Here is a 14,964-nt window from a genome sequence, read left to right as displayed (position 1 = left end):
CTGAGGAAGGGAAAAAGCTCTCCATGCTGGTGGCTGGATGCAGCCTGACGTGGGTAATTATCGCAGCCCTTATTGTTCGCTTGGTGCTTTCACATTGAGGATGACACCTCTGCAGACCAGCTGCAAGGCTGATCTAAATTTTAGGTAATTCCCTGTTATCACGTTTTTCTTGTTTTTCTTAAGTGCTTGTTAGAGCCATGAGCACCACACACACACAGCACCATTAGCAGAGCACTAGCAGCAACATCCCCAAGCCAGGCTGCTCCTCTCCAAAGGCACTTGAATGTGCCATAGGCACTTTGCTCTCTAATCTCTCTCTAATAACACCTCTCCTAGCCATTAAATCCAGCTGTAGAAGTTCATATAAGGTGCTATTTTGACTCCATAGGTAATCATTTGGAGCTTCACCTGACATGAAAGAAGACAGGATTTCATCTCAGACTTTTCAAAAGACAAATTATTTCTCCCAGTACAAGAAGGCAAGCTGGGTCTGTGTCTGCTGACAGCGAGTGTCAGCTGAAAGAAAGCCCAGGACCTCCCTGTCTCATCTGAAAGGGAGAGTCCCAAAGCAACCACATGGCTTTCATCATCTTCTATTAGATCAGACACCTCAGTGTGAGTCTGATTCAGTCTCAAGACTGAATCCCAGGACTTATCCCAGGACTAAATGCCAAGCTTAGAGCACCCACCACGGTGCTCGAGAAGATGAAGGTGCCTTTCAGACTGACATGAGACATGGGGTCTTTCCCTCACCTCCCAGACAAGGCATTTGGGTGGAAGAAGACAGGGAAAATGCAGACAGTTTGATTTTGTCCTTTGCCACCTGCCTAAGGACGTGCTGCAGTCTCTTTGCTGCACTGTGAGGCGTGTTATACTTGTGCTGTGTCCTGCCTCAGGTCACCTGGAGCTCGTGGCAGTCCCTCTCCACTCCTGTGTCCTTTACATAGCCATTAATCTCCTTTGGCTGCCATGAAGCTGGCTGCTGTTCCAAACCTTGGCAAGCAGCACAACAGGGATTATTTACAACTCCTGTGTAGAGTGGTGGGTGCGGAATAACAGGTTAATTTTCCATACAAAAAGGAGGCTAAACCCCACCTTTTATATATGGCCTTTTCTCCTTGGCAGTGTGCCTCCCCCTTGCTGTGACTGCCTGGGCAGCATCACCTCCAGCTTTGTTTGATCTGTGGTTTTCCTGAGAAGGGCAAGGAGAAAATTTCTACCTTACTTCATTTCTGTAGTAGACATGAAAAGGGAAAGCAGCCAAGCTTCAGTCATATTTGAATAGATTCCAGTACCAAAAGTTTCTAAATTCCACCTATTTCTTGAGCACTTTGCCAATTTTTAAAATCCTCCTCCTTTCACAGACTGAACTCAAAAATTTGTGGTTTTCCTGGTATGTATTAACTAAAACACGGGTAGCTGACAGCACAGTCTAACAGCAATGAATGACTTGACAGAGAACCATCCCATAACCCAAGTGAGTACCCAACACGTGCTGCTAACAGCTATGATTTAACACAGCAACAAAAGCCACCTGATTTCCAACTGCTGGGCTAAAGTTTTCTTCTTCTGGGGCTTGGGCTACAGTCTTTCAAGGCAAATCTCTCATTTACCTTGTGCGTACATGAACTGAGATTTGAAAACCCTTCCAGACAGTTAAATTTTTGCAGCACTCTGTGACCTGTGACTCCAGGCAGCTTTCAGATCAGCTCAAAATGCTCCCTCTGATGTGAGTAAGAACCACATGTCTTTCTTTTTCCCTCTCATCTGCATATCCTCACGCTTTAATGGTTGTTGGCAGATACTTGGATTTCTGTGGCAGTTTTGTGGTGGTTTGTGGCTGTTTTCTCCAGTGAGGACTGATCCCAGAACAGTGTTAGGAGCACTGAGAAGACCAGAGCAGGTAAATGAGTGCCGGTGCAGGGGGGACGACTCAGCCCATCCTTGACCTTTCTTCATCACCACTGCTCACCGCCCCTGGCAGCCAGCTGTGAGGGAGCGCAGACAGTACGGCTGCCTCCACCATGCTTTATTTCACGTTTGCTAGCTGTTGCCCTTCTGTTCATTCAGACTTTAATGGAGCATGTTTTTTTCTAGCTGGTGTTTTTTCTGTGATTCATATATTTCCTGCATTCTGTTTTATTTCAGGGCATACATCTATTTTTTTAAGAAAGCTTTGTGGTTATTCTAAATCCCAGAACTCAGTTCGGAAAGTCATTCTGTTCAACATTTGTTGAAAGTGTTGCTTGAAAGAGCTTTAGCTGATAACATCTTGTATCTATTTCATTACTGGGTCTGAAGAAAACGATTCAGATTTGAATTCTCAAAGGCATTCAACAGGATTTTGAGAAAACCTGGAGAAATCACCACATGAACAGGGTGAATCGATGTTACCAATGAGGCACAGGGAGCAAAGTACTGCCGAGCCTTAGGGAAGCTCCGTGTGATCTGAAAACGTGTTTCTCCAAGGTGTCAGAGGTACCTCAGGGCTCACTGAATCCAAATCTTGCTGTCACTGGGTTGTACTTTTTCATTATCTTTTTGGTGTTCTAATATAAAAGAAAGATTTGGCCTTGAATTATTTATTTATTGCATGTTTTATGCATACCTGTCCATTCTTTGTGCCTATGCAATAAAAATAATTGCACTGCATATAAACAGACCAAGAAGCTATGATAGAGTCTCCAAATACCGTTAACCTGCCAGAGAAGGCAATTTTCTTCTCCAGTATTTGCAATACAATTTGCAGTGCAATTACTTCTCAAAGTCTTGGGGGAAAAAAAGGGAAACAAATAGGTCCTGTGACCGCATCCTCCAGCTCTCCTGGCTGCGGCCCAGGCAGCGAAGCTGTCCTCCAGGCCTGCATCTCTGCTGGGCACTACATCTACTGCTCGCCTGCAGTGCTAGAAGCATTTGTTGAGCTGCTGTGTAACATGCAACAAAACAGACCTAGCCGTGTGTTTGTGTAGTCAGAGCTAATCTTACAGGAATCCAAACATACCGCATGATCACTGCTAAATAAAGGCTAAAGCAAAGCAGATGTATCCAAAGAGTGTTGGAGCACCAGAGTGACAGATGCTTGTTGCGCCATTTACAAACATTAATTAACATTAATGTACTGTTCAGACATCAAATTAGCACAATCCCTTGAGAGAAGTGATGTTTTAGAGCCTAAAAATTCCTGAGTGCCCCAGAGTTGGATCAGGGGCTGCAGCTGGCCCTGCTGCGGGGGCATTTGGTCCTCTCAAGGATGGGGAGAAAGCAGCTGCATCCAGCTGTGCTCTGCGAGGCATCTGCTGGCTGGCGAGCAGGGGCATGAGGAGACTCCTTGGGCTTTAAATAACTATCACTAAGTAATGATTAGGCACTCAGCACTCTGCCTGGGTGACACAAGTGCCTGCTATAATGTTGAACCAGGCCGTGAATCCCCCTTGTCCCTTTGAGCTGTAAAGGTGCCCGGTCTCCTACAATTGCTCAGGAGGAGCAGGGCAGAGCCGGCACAGGAAGGGGACGAGCTGTGGCGTTGCAGGACAGGGACACAACACACGGCTGCAGGGCATCCCCATCAGCATGCGGCTCGGAGAGAAAGCTAGCACGGGAGCTGCAGAATTCAGGCCGGAGAGCATTAAGGAAAATAATGGAGCAGATGGTCGTAGCACAGCCTGCGGGAAGCACTGTCCTTTATTAATCTCTACAAATCCTCTAGAAATATGGAAATTTATTTCGCCACTGTTGCTGCCAATAACCCTGCACACACACCAATCTGCACAGGGACCGTGGAGGAGCCTTCCATCTCCATTTGGCAACATACGTTTGTTTGTATTACTAGCTAAATTTATCCAGTTCCAATTAACTGTTCTCTTTAGCATTTTTCTCAGTGTAATTATCTCAACACCAGCAGGCTGTAGTTTTTCTAATAAGAATTTAATTTTGTTAGATATAATAATTTTAGGACATTTTTCTTCTGGCCCAGCAATGTATAACTTTGTTTTATTTGGCACAGTCAGACACCATGGCTTATTTGCTCAGTGGGAAAAAGGAAAAGAGAAAGAGCTGCTCTCTTCACAAATAAAGTAAAAATCTAGTTATATGGAGGCCAGAATCTGGTTTCATGAAAATAACAGCAAAGCCAGTATCACAGAATCACAGAATGGCTCAGGTCGGAAGGGACATCAAACATCACCCAGTTCCAACCCCCCTGCCGTGGACAGGGATGCCACCCACTAGATCAAGTTGCCCAAGGCCCCATCCAACCTGGTCCTGAACACCCCCAGGGATGGGGCATCCACAACCTCTCTGGGCAACCTCTTCCATTGCCCTCTGAGTGAGGAATTTTCTCCTAACCTCTAATCTAAATCTCCCCTCTTTTAGTTTGAAACCATTCCCCCTTGTCCTGTCATCATCTGATTGAGCAGAGTCGCTCTCCAGTAGCACTGTTTTAATTTCACACAGGCACAAAAAAAATGAAATTCTAGCTCTCTAGACTTCCTAATTTTGTTGGGGTTCATCTAAAGACTTTGGCCCACTCTGGGTTGACTGGGGGAGAAGAGGAATGTGCAAACCCTGCTCGGATTTGCTTTTGTGGCTCTCGCCAGAGCAGAACTCCAAAAAGACAAAGAGAGCTTTCCCAGCTAGCCTCATCATCATATAACTTGTGTCCAACAAAGAGAAGAAGCTCCTCTGTTCTAAAATGCACATCCCTGCCACCTGCAACAGTTTGCCACCTATTCAGTTCAGCATCTTCAGTATCTGAGCTGGCTGCAGGCTACCCTCTTTGCTTTCTTATAGATTCTTTAAAAGGGTTAAAGAAGTAATCAGTGAGAGAATTTAGTAAATTTTCCTCGGCTCATTTTGACCTCAGTGCTGCTAAAACATATGGCATGTATATCACTTAATACATGCATGTGACATCACATGGATTTATATGTGGGCCACCCACATGGCCCAGGCTGTTTGGTAAAGGTGGGTGTGTATTTGTCTGTCTGGAATATCTAAGGAGCTTCTTTCAGGGTAGTGTCTACATACCCATAGTTCAGACTGAATTGTATTGCAAACCAAGCAGGTACTTTAATTTTTTTTTTTCCAAGGGAAGGAATAATTTAATGCAGTAATTAGGTTTCTGTAGTGCCCAGAAGGTGAGGAGAGAGTAGCAGTGGTTAGAGCGTCGCTTATCTTGAAGAGTGAGGACTCCAGGAGTGCTCCCTGGAGATGTGCCCAGGACAGCTCGCACACTGCCATGGGCCTGAGGAGGAGCTCGGACATCCAGGCTGATGGGGGCAGTGCTTCTCTTTAAGCACAGAAACTGTGGTTTATAATGTTACTGGCCCAGCTGGTTATGGAGATCATTGGACCTTTGATTTCAGTCTTGACCACGGATCCTGGACACAACTGGAGTCTCATCGTGCTGGTGCTTGATGAGTATGCAGGTAGTCACTGCCACAAATAGCTGCCCCTCCTGTAGATTACAGTGACATTGTGCTGCTGTCAGCTCTAGGTCAGGAATGTGGTGAGATGCTGTGCTGTTTCTCAGTCCTTCTGCTTGCCTTTCTCGTCTCCAACAACATAGGCACTATAAGCTTGTGATAAACACATGTCATCACTTGAAAGTTCATGTGATTTTCAAAAATCTTTTTTTTTTCTCTATTTTTTTTTTCCTGGAGGACAGGCAGGGTGTGATACAAAGAGCATGCATATGTTTGTGTGTGTATACACAGGATCTTCCATACAGGCAAAGGCACAGACAAACACCCATGATTTACAGCACTTACATTTCCATGAAAACATTGGACCTACACAACAGATTCAGAATTCAGTCATACAAGGCAAGAATATAACTGAGGTTCATTTTCAGTCTATTTTCTCTTTGGCTTCACAGCTTCCCTCCTGTACACCATATCCTGTCTTCACATATACACAAATTTAACATTAGAGAAGCTGTCCATGATCCTGCTGCTGAGGAATGTGATATTATGCCTTCTCTGCACGATACGTTGAAGGTTGTTAGGTACAAATCTGTTGCTGGTGTACAGTTCATCGTGCATTTATAAATGATTTTTGGGAGCACTGATCAAAAAGAGGAGCTCACCAGCAGGCAAAACGCAAGTCCTGTTGGGAAAAGGAAAAAATATTCTGCTCTTACAGCAGCTGGAAATTGTGTATATGTGGCTCCCCTGTGGGGTACTGAACACTGAGAGTTTTTTATAGCTTTTATGCACATAATGGAGGTGCACTTGCATCCCCTCTGAGTTAATGAGGCAGTTTGTAGCAAATGAGGTTCACTTTTGGGAATCGATCTACTTGGCACTAATCAGTCCCTCCCAAATTCATTTCCCTGGAAGACCAGGGACAATCACATACATGCTTCTCGAGATAGAGTTTGGCCACTGTACTGTTCCTCAGAGCCACTGAAGGACCACGGGCAGGTCACAAATCCTTGGTAGCCAAACGTATCTGCAGTGGCCATCAGGGCTGTAAGTAAGGCCAAAGAGCTATTTTGTTCTGCTTGAGCCATCTGTAAAATGTTAGCTCTTGATTCATTCACATATGGTAAATGTCTGGTATGGGAAAGGAAAAGTATTATAATAACCTTTGCTTTGTGGGGCTTCTTGGAAGATCTACAATTTCAGGAAGGGATCCTTGCATTTCCCCTTCAGCTGAGAATGTCAAAATAGAGGCAGAAGAGAGGATGTTCTGCATCTACTCTGCTGTAGGTAACAGGGAAGTTAACATTTCCAGGGAACTGCAGAAACATGGGCCTTGGCTGATAATAGTAAGAATTAATATTTAACTAAACTTGGCCATTGTATTAATCATGTATATGTATTGCATTTTATATTCATCCATCACATTGTCATAAGCAGTACATAATAGATATTCTTTATGAGCACAGGAAAACAACTCTAGCTTGAAAGGAAGCAGAAATGTAGAATAAGAAAATGTCTTTATTTCACCTTTTGACTAAAACTATTGATAATCTTAGAGATGTAATTACTTTTCTCTCAGTGAATAAATAGCTGCTTAAATGCCCGAACCATTGCATACATCAAATCATTGGCTACTGCAAAAATTGTGTGACTTGAGTGACTTTGTTAACATGCATGGATTTCTATAATCTGACTTTGAACCATTGAGCAGAAGTCCCGCTAAGCTACGGGTGACCAGCTGTGTGCTTCTCTGCCTCACCATCAGCAAAATTGTCACCCATGTCCTGATTGCAGGACCTTATTGCTGATAGCAGCGTGGGGACAGGAGGAACCCAGCTCGCCTTTCTGAATACGAGGGGAGTCACAGTAGCAGCAGTTAGCAAAAAAAATATATATATACATATAATCTTTTGACATGTAAGTGGAAGAAAATTGCTGCTGAATCACTGGAAGGGAAGAAATATGAGAGCTTAAGATGTCATTTTTACAGGCATAATTTTTACTCTAATGGCCTTTAATAGCATGTACAAGTCAGTGTAATGCTGTCAGCTGCATCAGAGAAGTACAGAAATGAAATAACTCAAACTGTTTCAAAGAATTGTTTTCCTGCTGTAGTTAATTAGTAATGTGTCATGTTGTTGCTTTTCTGTTTGCTGATTCAGCTTCTGAAATGGTAGCTGGTGTCTTGGCCATTCTCTCCCATTTATTTGGTGAATTTCTCCTTTTGCCCTTTCTGCAAATAAGTGTAGTCTCTTGAGACTTGCAGCAACTTGTTCTCTGAAATGTCACAGTAATCCTTTGATGTCCAGCACTGGGTAGTACTTTGCAGTGGGTGTCTCTCAGATACTAAACAAATAACTATGTCAGGTATAATTCCCTTGTGTCTAGAGCCAGAAGTGCAGTTGCACATAATACCAAGAGAAGCACCGTCAGTCTGAATAAGCAGTAAAATGCATTACCGAAAATACCTGTTTGAATTCAAAGGTCAGTTTATTTTCCTGGGGAAGGAAATCTGGAGAACACCGGGAAATCCAAACTCAATAAGCTCTGCTAATATAGGACAAGGTTATGCAAGCACATTGTGGCTGTCATGAGGAGGGTAATTATCCTAGGAACAAAGACATATTTATTCTATTCTCTGAAATCATTAGGTTGTTTGATCAGCATTGACCATGCTGATAGACTCAGAAAAAGGAGCTGTAGGGGCCTCAGATCCATCCCCCCTCTCAAAACAGGGCCAAACTCAAACCTAAATCTACTTTAATTTTAATCGGGTCACTCAGCTCCTATTCAGTTCAGTTTTACATAGCTTCAAGGCGGGACAACCTCGCTTGTTCAAATCTTGACCCACTGAAGGCAAGCTCCAAAACTAAGCAAATCCTGTTCCTGTAAATTATTCAGCTTCTTCTTCCTTGTGCTGCCAGAGAGATGTTGGGAACATGTTAGGATCATGCCAGTGGACGCAGGAATTGGATCCACCGACTGCCATGGGAGTCAGCATTACTCCATGAGAGCAACATTTCAGACAGTGCCCTGAAAGAACAGTTACTGTCAAATATACCGTTCCTTTGAAAGTGAAACCTTTCAGAGGAACAGGCTGATTTTCATGCACACAGGAAACCAGAAGAGAATATATAAATGATCAAATTGAAAGAGTTGAATGCTTGCTTCAACATTTTTCCCCCGTGACATTTTGAATCTTGTTTCAAAGAGATTTTTTAAAAAATGTTTTCTTTTGACACTTTGATTTTATTTCAACCCTTTGTGTGGAATATATCATCTCATTTTATCAAAATAAAGCAATTTAGTTGACTCCACATGACTTTTTAAAAATTTCTTAAGAAAATTTGGAAATTTTTAGTTTTTTTCTGACTGTTTAGTACAAACTTTTCTCTTCCCACTCAATTCTTGATGAAATAAATTGTGCACCTCAAGGACATCTCTTTTATACATACACATAAACCATGTATATTTGTCCATTTGCATATCTCTTATTTTAACGTGTTGCTCGCACTTAGAAGTTCTCACAGGCTCCACTTCAGGTCAGTGGTCGAACTTCAGTGTGTGTTTGCTAATTTAATGTCTCTAATTTATGATTTTGCTGACCTCGTAAAATAGACTGTTATAGACGTATAGGCTCTCTTTACAGACATATTATGTCTTGTTGTGAAGATTGACTTTAAAAATCTCTTTGACAGAGATCATTCATTCCCTTTATAAATAGCTGTTGAAACAATGGCCACTACTTCAATGCAGTGCTTACGTCCTACAGGTACACAGATGGGTGCCACATTGCAGATTGTCTGTGCTTACCAAATCTGGAAGCTACATCTACCAGACAACCATTATTAATTCACTAAGAAAATATACCCTTTAGGCACATAGCTGAATTATATATTTAGTTATTTAGAAGAGCTGAGAATTCATGGGCACTTTTGGTATCTCTGATGTACCAGGTATGCCAGGTGAAAATGCCCAGAAGCCTAGCGAGGGACATCTGTAGGATAACCTGAGAGGCATTTCTGCTGGTACTGGTGTTGGCAGAGTGGGACTGGGCTGACCACTGCTCTCGTCCCTCTTAACAGTGTCTATTTTCTGCAGCAGATCAGCTGAGCTGTGGAGTCAAAGCAGTAGTTTCCAACCAGCTATAGAGGCATCTTCTCAAATCTGAACTGCAGGATCCCTGGAGACTTTTAAAAGGATGTTGAAAATGTTCTCAGTTGCACAATTAGAGTGAGACCTAGTGAGACCTGTGCTGGTTGTTAAGAGATTTTAGAGAGATTTTAATGCTGCTTTTTGGGCTGAATTATTAAACATTTTGCATAAAAGGCTCTTTCATAAATATCCTTGTTATATATTACTTGGTATGGTCACAAAAAAAATGCTTGAAGTTCTGTAATTGAGTGTTTATGTTACTTCCTATCAATTATCTGGAGCAAGAGGTAGTTCAGGGACGTACCTAAACTTGTAACTGGGGTATAGTGCCTTTGCAGAATGGCCATCTTCGAGTCCGTCGTATTGGGTTTCTGTCCTGACACCACTGCTTTACACACAGCCCTGGTCTTTCCCACTCTGTCGTGTTCAAATCAAAGAGACTACAGGACAGCTACAGCAAGGAGATCGGTTGGAACCAGGGATTGAAAGTCAAGGGCATTTCGTGGCTCTGCTCTGGAAGCCTCTGGACCCCAGCACCCTGTCTGAGCAGTGGGGACATCAGTACTGGCATTCCTCTGCAAAGTATGCTGAAATCCTCTGAAGTTTGAAAATATTTCATTCAGAACCTGAGACAGGCTGTCAGGTCAGGGCCACCAGGAATCTGCAATAGAATGTTATGGTTGCTGACCTGCTATGCTTATGGGCATTTTTTTTTTGTCTCTTATTTTTGTCTACTTATTTTTTTGTCTCTTGGAGAAGACATTTCCAGTTCAAAGCTGGTTATATTAAGAGCAGGAGTCTATTTTATTGTGAATATGTTGGATGGACTGGGAGAAGAAAGAGAGAACAGGGCAATTCCCCTCGATGGGGAAAAGACTGGAAGCCCTGGGCAGACGTTTGTGCTGTCCTTGTGGCAGAATGTTAAAGCACAGCCAGGCAAGAGGTGTTTACAGGGAGGTAGAAAAGGGATTTGTTTATGGAAAAACACACTTAATTTTACAGATATTTTCACAGCTTTGAAACACTTTGTTAATTTGCAACAACAGCCTTTGCAGTCTTGTCAAAATAAATGTCCATTACAGTTAGGAAAACCCCAACATTTACTCAGTTATGGCTAAACAGAAGGAAGGTGAACTCATTCATTGTGGTAAGGAGGGTGCAGACAGCTTTGTGACTAAGTGCAGGAGGAGAGGAGGGCTGAATGGGAGGTCACTCCCTTGCTTCATGACTTTAGACAAACCACAGCATTAATCTATGCCTCATTTTCCCTAGCTGGAAAATAGAAAATATTGGCTTTTCCCTGCAAGGGACTACGAAACCTTATTTACTCATGCTGTGAAAATACCTTGAGCTCCTTGTGTAAGAGGCAGTCGATAGAAATAGACTATAGAATCTTTTTTTTCCCCTCTGTTTTGAAAGGCAGGAGAAACAAGCTGGAGAAAAGGCTTTGCAGTTTTGTTTTTAGAAGACCTGAAAGTCTCCTTCAGTGATGGTGGTTCTCTTGCTTCCTCCTTGCAGGTACTATGCTATTTGCTGCCAGCCACTGGTTTACAGGAACAAGATGACTCCATTGCGCATCGCTGTAATGCTTGGAGGCTGCTGGGTAATCCCAACATTTATTTCTTTCCTCCCAATCATGCAAGGCTGGAATAGCATTGGCATCATTGATCTGGTGAGTAACTTAGGAGATACACTGACCTGGTACCAAATATATTCCCTGCTGTATATGCTTCTTTAAAAAGGAATATGCAAAGAAAAGATGGCAATAGAGGCTAAAGGAGAAGCTCCTTGTTATTGAAGCAGAGGGCTTGCCAAATTTCTATTTGTCTTTACGGGGATTTGCAAGGCTGCTGCCCACTGCCCCGTGCCTAGAACAGCCCCTGTCTGCTAAGTTTGCATTAGCCTAGCGCCATCCCCACTCATCTGGCCCGTGCCACTTGGCCAGATGAAATGTGCATCCTTGGTGTAAAAGCATGTCCTGATGGACAGAGCAGTGAGCACTGCAAAAAAGCACAGCACGAAGTGAAGTTATTCCCCTTCACAGAGTATGAACTAGGCTACTAGGCTACTAGGCTACTAGGCTGATTTTCAGCAGCCAGGTTGAGGCATGCTCTAGGACACTGGAGCTGCACATGGGCTGGTTCCACAAACCTCAGGACCATCAGAGCCCGTGGTGTAAGCACAGGGGGGAGAGACAGCAGTGGTAAGGCAGGTACTGCAAATGGGAGAGGGAAGGGAGGAGAGAGAATAGGAAAGTGGTGGTAGAGCATCCTGACAAACAGACTGCTGGTATCAGAGGAGCAGCGCTGAATCTCTTCTGTTCTTTGTCCTTGTCCTTTCTCCCCCTGCCCCAGATCCAGCAAAGGCAGTTCAACAAGGCTTCCAACTCCACCTACTGCATATTCATGGTGAACAAGCCATATGCCATTACCTGCTCCGTGGTGGCCTTCTACATTCCCTTCCTCCTGATGGTGCTGGCCTACTACCGCATCTACGTCACCGCCAGGGAGCACGCTCGCCAGATCCGGGTGCTGCAGCGCGCAGGGACCCCCGCCGACGGCCGGCAGCACCCCCCGGACCAGCACAGCACGCACCGCATGAAGACTGAGACCAAAGCTGCCAAGACCCTGTGCATCATCATGGGGTGCTTCTGCCTGTGCTGGGCCCCCTTCTTTGTCACAAACATAGTGGACCCTTTCATAAACTACACGGTGCCGGGGAAGCTGTGGACAGCTTTTCTGTGGCTGGGCTACATCAATTCAGGGTTGAACCCCTTCCTCTACGCCTTCCTGAACAAGTCTTTCAGACGTGCCTTCCTCATCATCCTGTGCTGTGGTGATGAGCGATACCGAAGGCCTTCTATCTTGGGGCAGACGGTCCCCTGTTCCACCACCACAATAAATGGATCGACTCACGTGCTAAGGTGAGTGTTTCTCAGCTGCTGCAAAATAGCTTGAGTCACTAGAAAGAGTGCTTCTCAGGAGATTTCTTAAAGGACTGATTTTGTGTTGCATTTGAAATATCTGATGGATTAACTGTTAAAAAAGTAAAGGGGGGATGGGGGGGATGAGAAGTGCACAGTAATCCTTAGGGTGCTCATACAACCTGGGTTTGTAGATACCTGATAGATGTTGGCGTGTGCGGGTTCTCCAGAGGCATGTTCAGGAAATAGTTGGGGGAAGACAGAAGATGTGCATGCATTTGGGATGCATGCTGCTGCATCCTGTTGTTGCTTTGTCTGAGATGAACTTAATCACACAAGGAACACCCTGGGGGAAGCTGCCTACTCCCTTTTCTCTAGTGAAGGGATTGAGAGCTCCCGATGGCACTTCTCGGGTTCTGTCTTTGTAGCCCCACCAGCTGGTGCTGCATCTCCTGAAGTAATGAATGGCAAAGGAGGATCTTACCCAAGTGCCCTGATGCTGCTGGGGCACTTCAGTGGCTCTCTGGGAGGAAGGGTACTTGCCATTTTGCTTTAGCAGCTCAGAAAATGCCGGGGTGTCTGCCCTTTACAGTAACTGAGTCAAAGCCTGGGAGCTCTCAGGATGCTTCCAGCATAGACAGGAGGTCAGCGTCCTGCTGGAACTGGACACCGGCCCTTGCAGCATGTCGTGGCTCTCGGCAGGAGTGGCAAATGGGGGAGGGCAGATGCTTTCTTTCTGAGCTTGTGGGGGTTGGTGCAGGGGAAAATTGGGCTGAGGCTCCCATGTCTGCCAGCAGCCCCAGGCTCCTGCCATGTGCCACACGGGGCAGCTCCACACCAGGGCTGAGCCCCCCAGTGCTTCCCCCCATGCAAGGCAGTGGTGTCTGGATCTGCAGTGTGCACCTCTCGTGGGCTACCAGACACAGTCCAGCTGGCTGGCACTGTGGGGGCCCAGGGAATTTGAGCCCCCACCTCACACACCCATCCCTGGCTTTGTACCATACTGTTTATTGCGAGAGGAGGGCATGTGGACCCCACACGGTGGGAGTGCAGAGGGGTTTGGAGGGCTCTGTGCTGGGACACATCCTCTGCTGCCTTCTCACCAAGCAGGGAGTTAGAGGGCAGAGCACTGGAGGAAGGGAGAGAGGAACAATTATCTCCAATAATATCAGAACAAGCTACATTCTCTGAAAAACAACAACAAATAAAAAACAAAACAACAAAAAAAACCACACTGGTGTTTTTGCACTACTGCCTAGAAGTGAATTTGTTCTGGTAGATGGAGTCATGGCTCCTCACTTGCATATAAGGAGTCGGTAACTGTGTTTGTGTTCAGAGCTAAGCCCGTCCGGAGACAAGCTCAGACTTCCAGCAGAGTCTAATCTTCTCGTTTGCCCCCAGCTCCCTTCTGTATTGACCTCTGAAGTTTTGGAAGGTGTCTTGGTCTGTGTAATGGAAGGGTGACAGGGCAAGGCTTCCCACAGCCCTGGGACAGGCCTCTCACACCTCTTAAGTCATGAAGGCTATTACAACGTATATAGAGCCCTCTGTCTGTGATGGGGGCATGGCACCGTGCCACACTGAGCACATGTCTGTGTCGGAGCCATGTGCCCAGAGATGAGGCAAACACTCCTCAGCTGCGGGAGGAGGCAGGGGAGAGGAGCCTGTGCTGGGGAGCTGCAGGGGTGAGCGCTGGAAACGTGGCTGTGCATGGGGAGGAGGGAAGGGAGGGCTGGTGGGAGGCTCCTGCTGGCCTAAAGGCAAAGAAAGGGAGAATGACATCTGTTTGGGCTAGCAAGCGCTGAAACAAGGTACTTCTTGTGAAGTAGATGAGGCAGTGAAATGACAGGGAGCCTCTCTCAGGTGTGGGTTTGAGATGCAGCAGGCAGCAAGCACATCAGCACCAAAGGTGAATTGCTTCAGCCCAGGCCTACGTTTGACCTCCGAATGTCACAGATGGCAATGCCGGTGCCTCCTCGTGTCTCAAAGCAGTCTCACTGTGTTTGCTGTCTCGCTGTGAGAGCTTCTTGTCCTGCCTGTGCTGTGTGGGGCTGGCAGGCCCAGGCCAGCACTGCCCTGGGGACAACGGGCAGTGGAGATGTACTCCTGAGCACTTTCCTTGAGTCTTGCTGAGTGTCCCCCGGTGCTAACAGACTCCTCATTTTGAAACCCTTTTAAACCATATGAATGCCCCTGAGGCCAAAGCAAATGTGAAGAGTCACCTCCCCTCCAAAGCTGGGGGGGCACAGTCTTGGCCACCCCAGCCAGCTGAGGTGGGCTGCACTAAGTGGTGGGTGCCACCCTGGAGCTGAGGTTGGGCTTCTCTCATTTCCACCTCATCCCTCCCACTTGTACCACGCAGCTTCCACCTACAAGTACTCCAGGGAGATAGGTAACAAGTCTGGGGACTGCCTGACCAGCTCGCATGCCTTGCTGTAATCCTGTCAGTCTTGATGTGATAAA

General features: G+C 45.5%; 1 protein-coding gene across 6 annotated transcripts in view; it reads left to right on the top strand.

Annotated features, from left to right (window-relative positions):
* Nucleotides 1–14,964, top strand: part of HTR4 (5-hydroxytryptamine receptor 4) — a 167,867-nt gene that overhangs the window by 103,515 nt on the left and 49,388 nt on the right. For all 6 annotated transcript variants that reach the window (XR_010824939.1, XM_066977175.1, XM_066977174.1 and 3 more), the window contains exons 5-6: nt 11,097–11,250; nt 11,933–12,501. Coding sequence is in view for 5 of the 6 variants with exons in the window: in XM_066977175.1 (XP_066833276.1) it covers nt 11,097–11,250; nt 11,933–12,501 (723 nt within the window). In the remaining variant the exon portion in view is untranslated. The remainder of the gene's footprint in view (nt 1–11,096; nt 11,251–11,932; nt 12,502–14,964) is intronic.

The sequence above is a fragment of the Anser cygnoides genome, chromosome 14 (assembly GCF_040182565.1).
Source record: "Anser cygnoides isolate HZ-2024a breed goose chromosome 14, Taihu_goose_T2T_genome, whole genome shotgun sequence".
Classification (NCBI taxonomy): domain Eukaryota; kingdom Metazoa; phylum Chordata; class Aves; order Anseriformes; family Anatidae; genus Anser; species Anser cygnoides.
The sequence above is the reverse complement of the archived record's forward strand: the minus strand, read 5'-3'. Positions and strand labels throughout refer to the sequence as shown.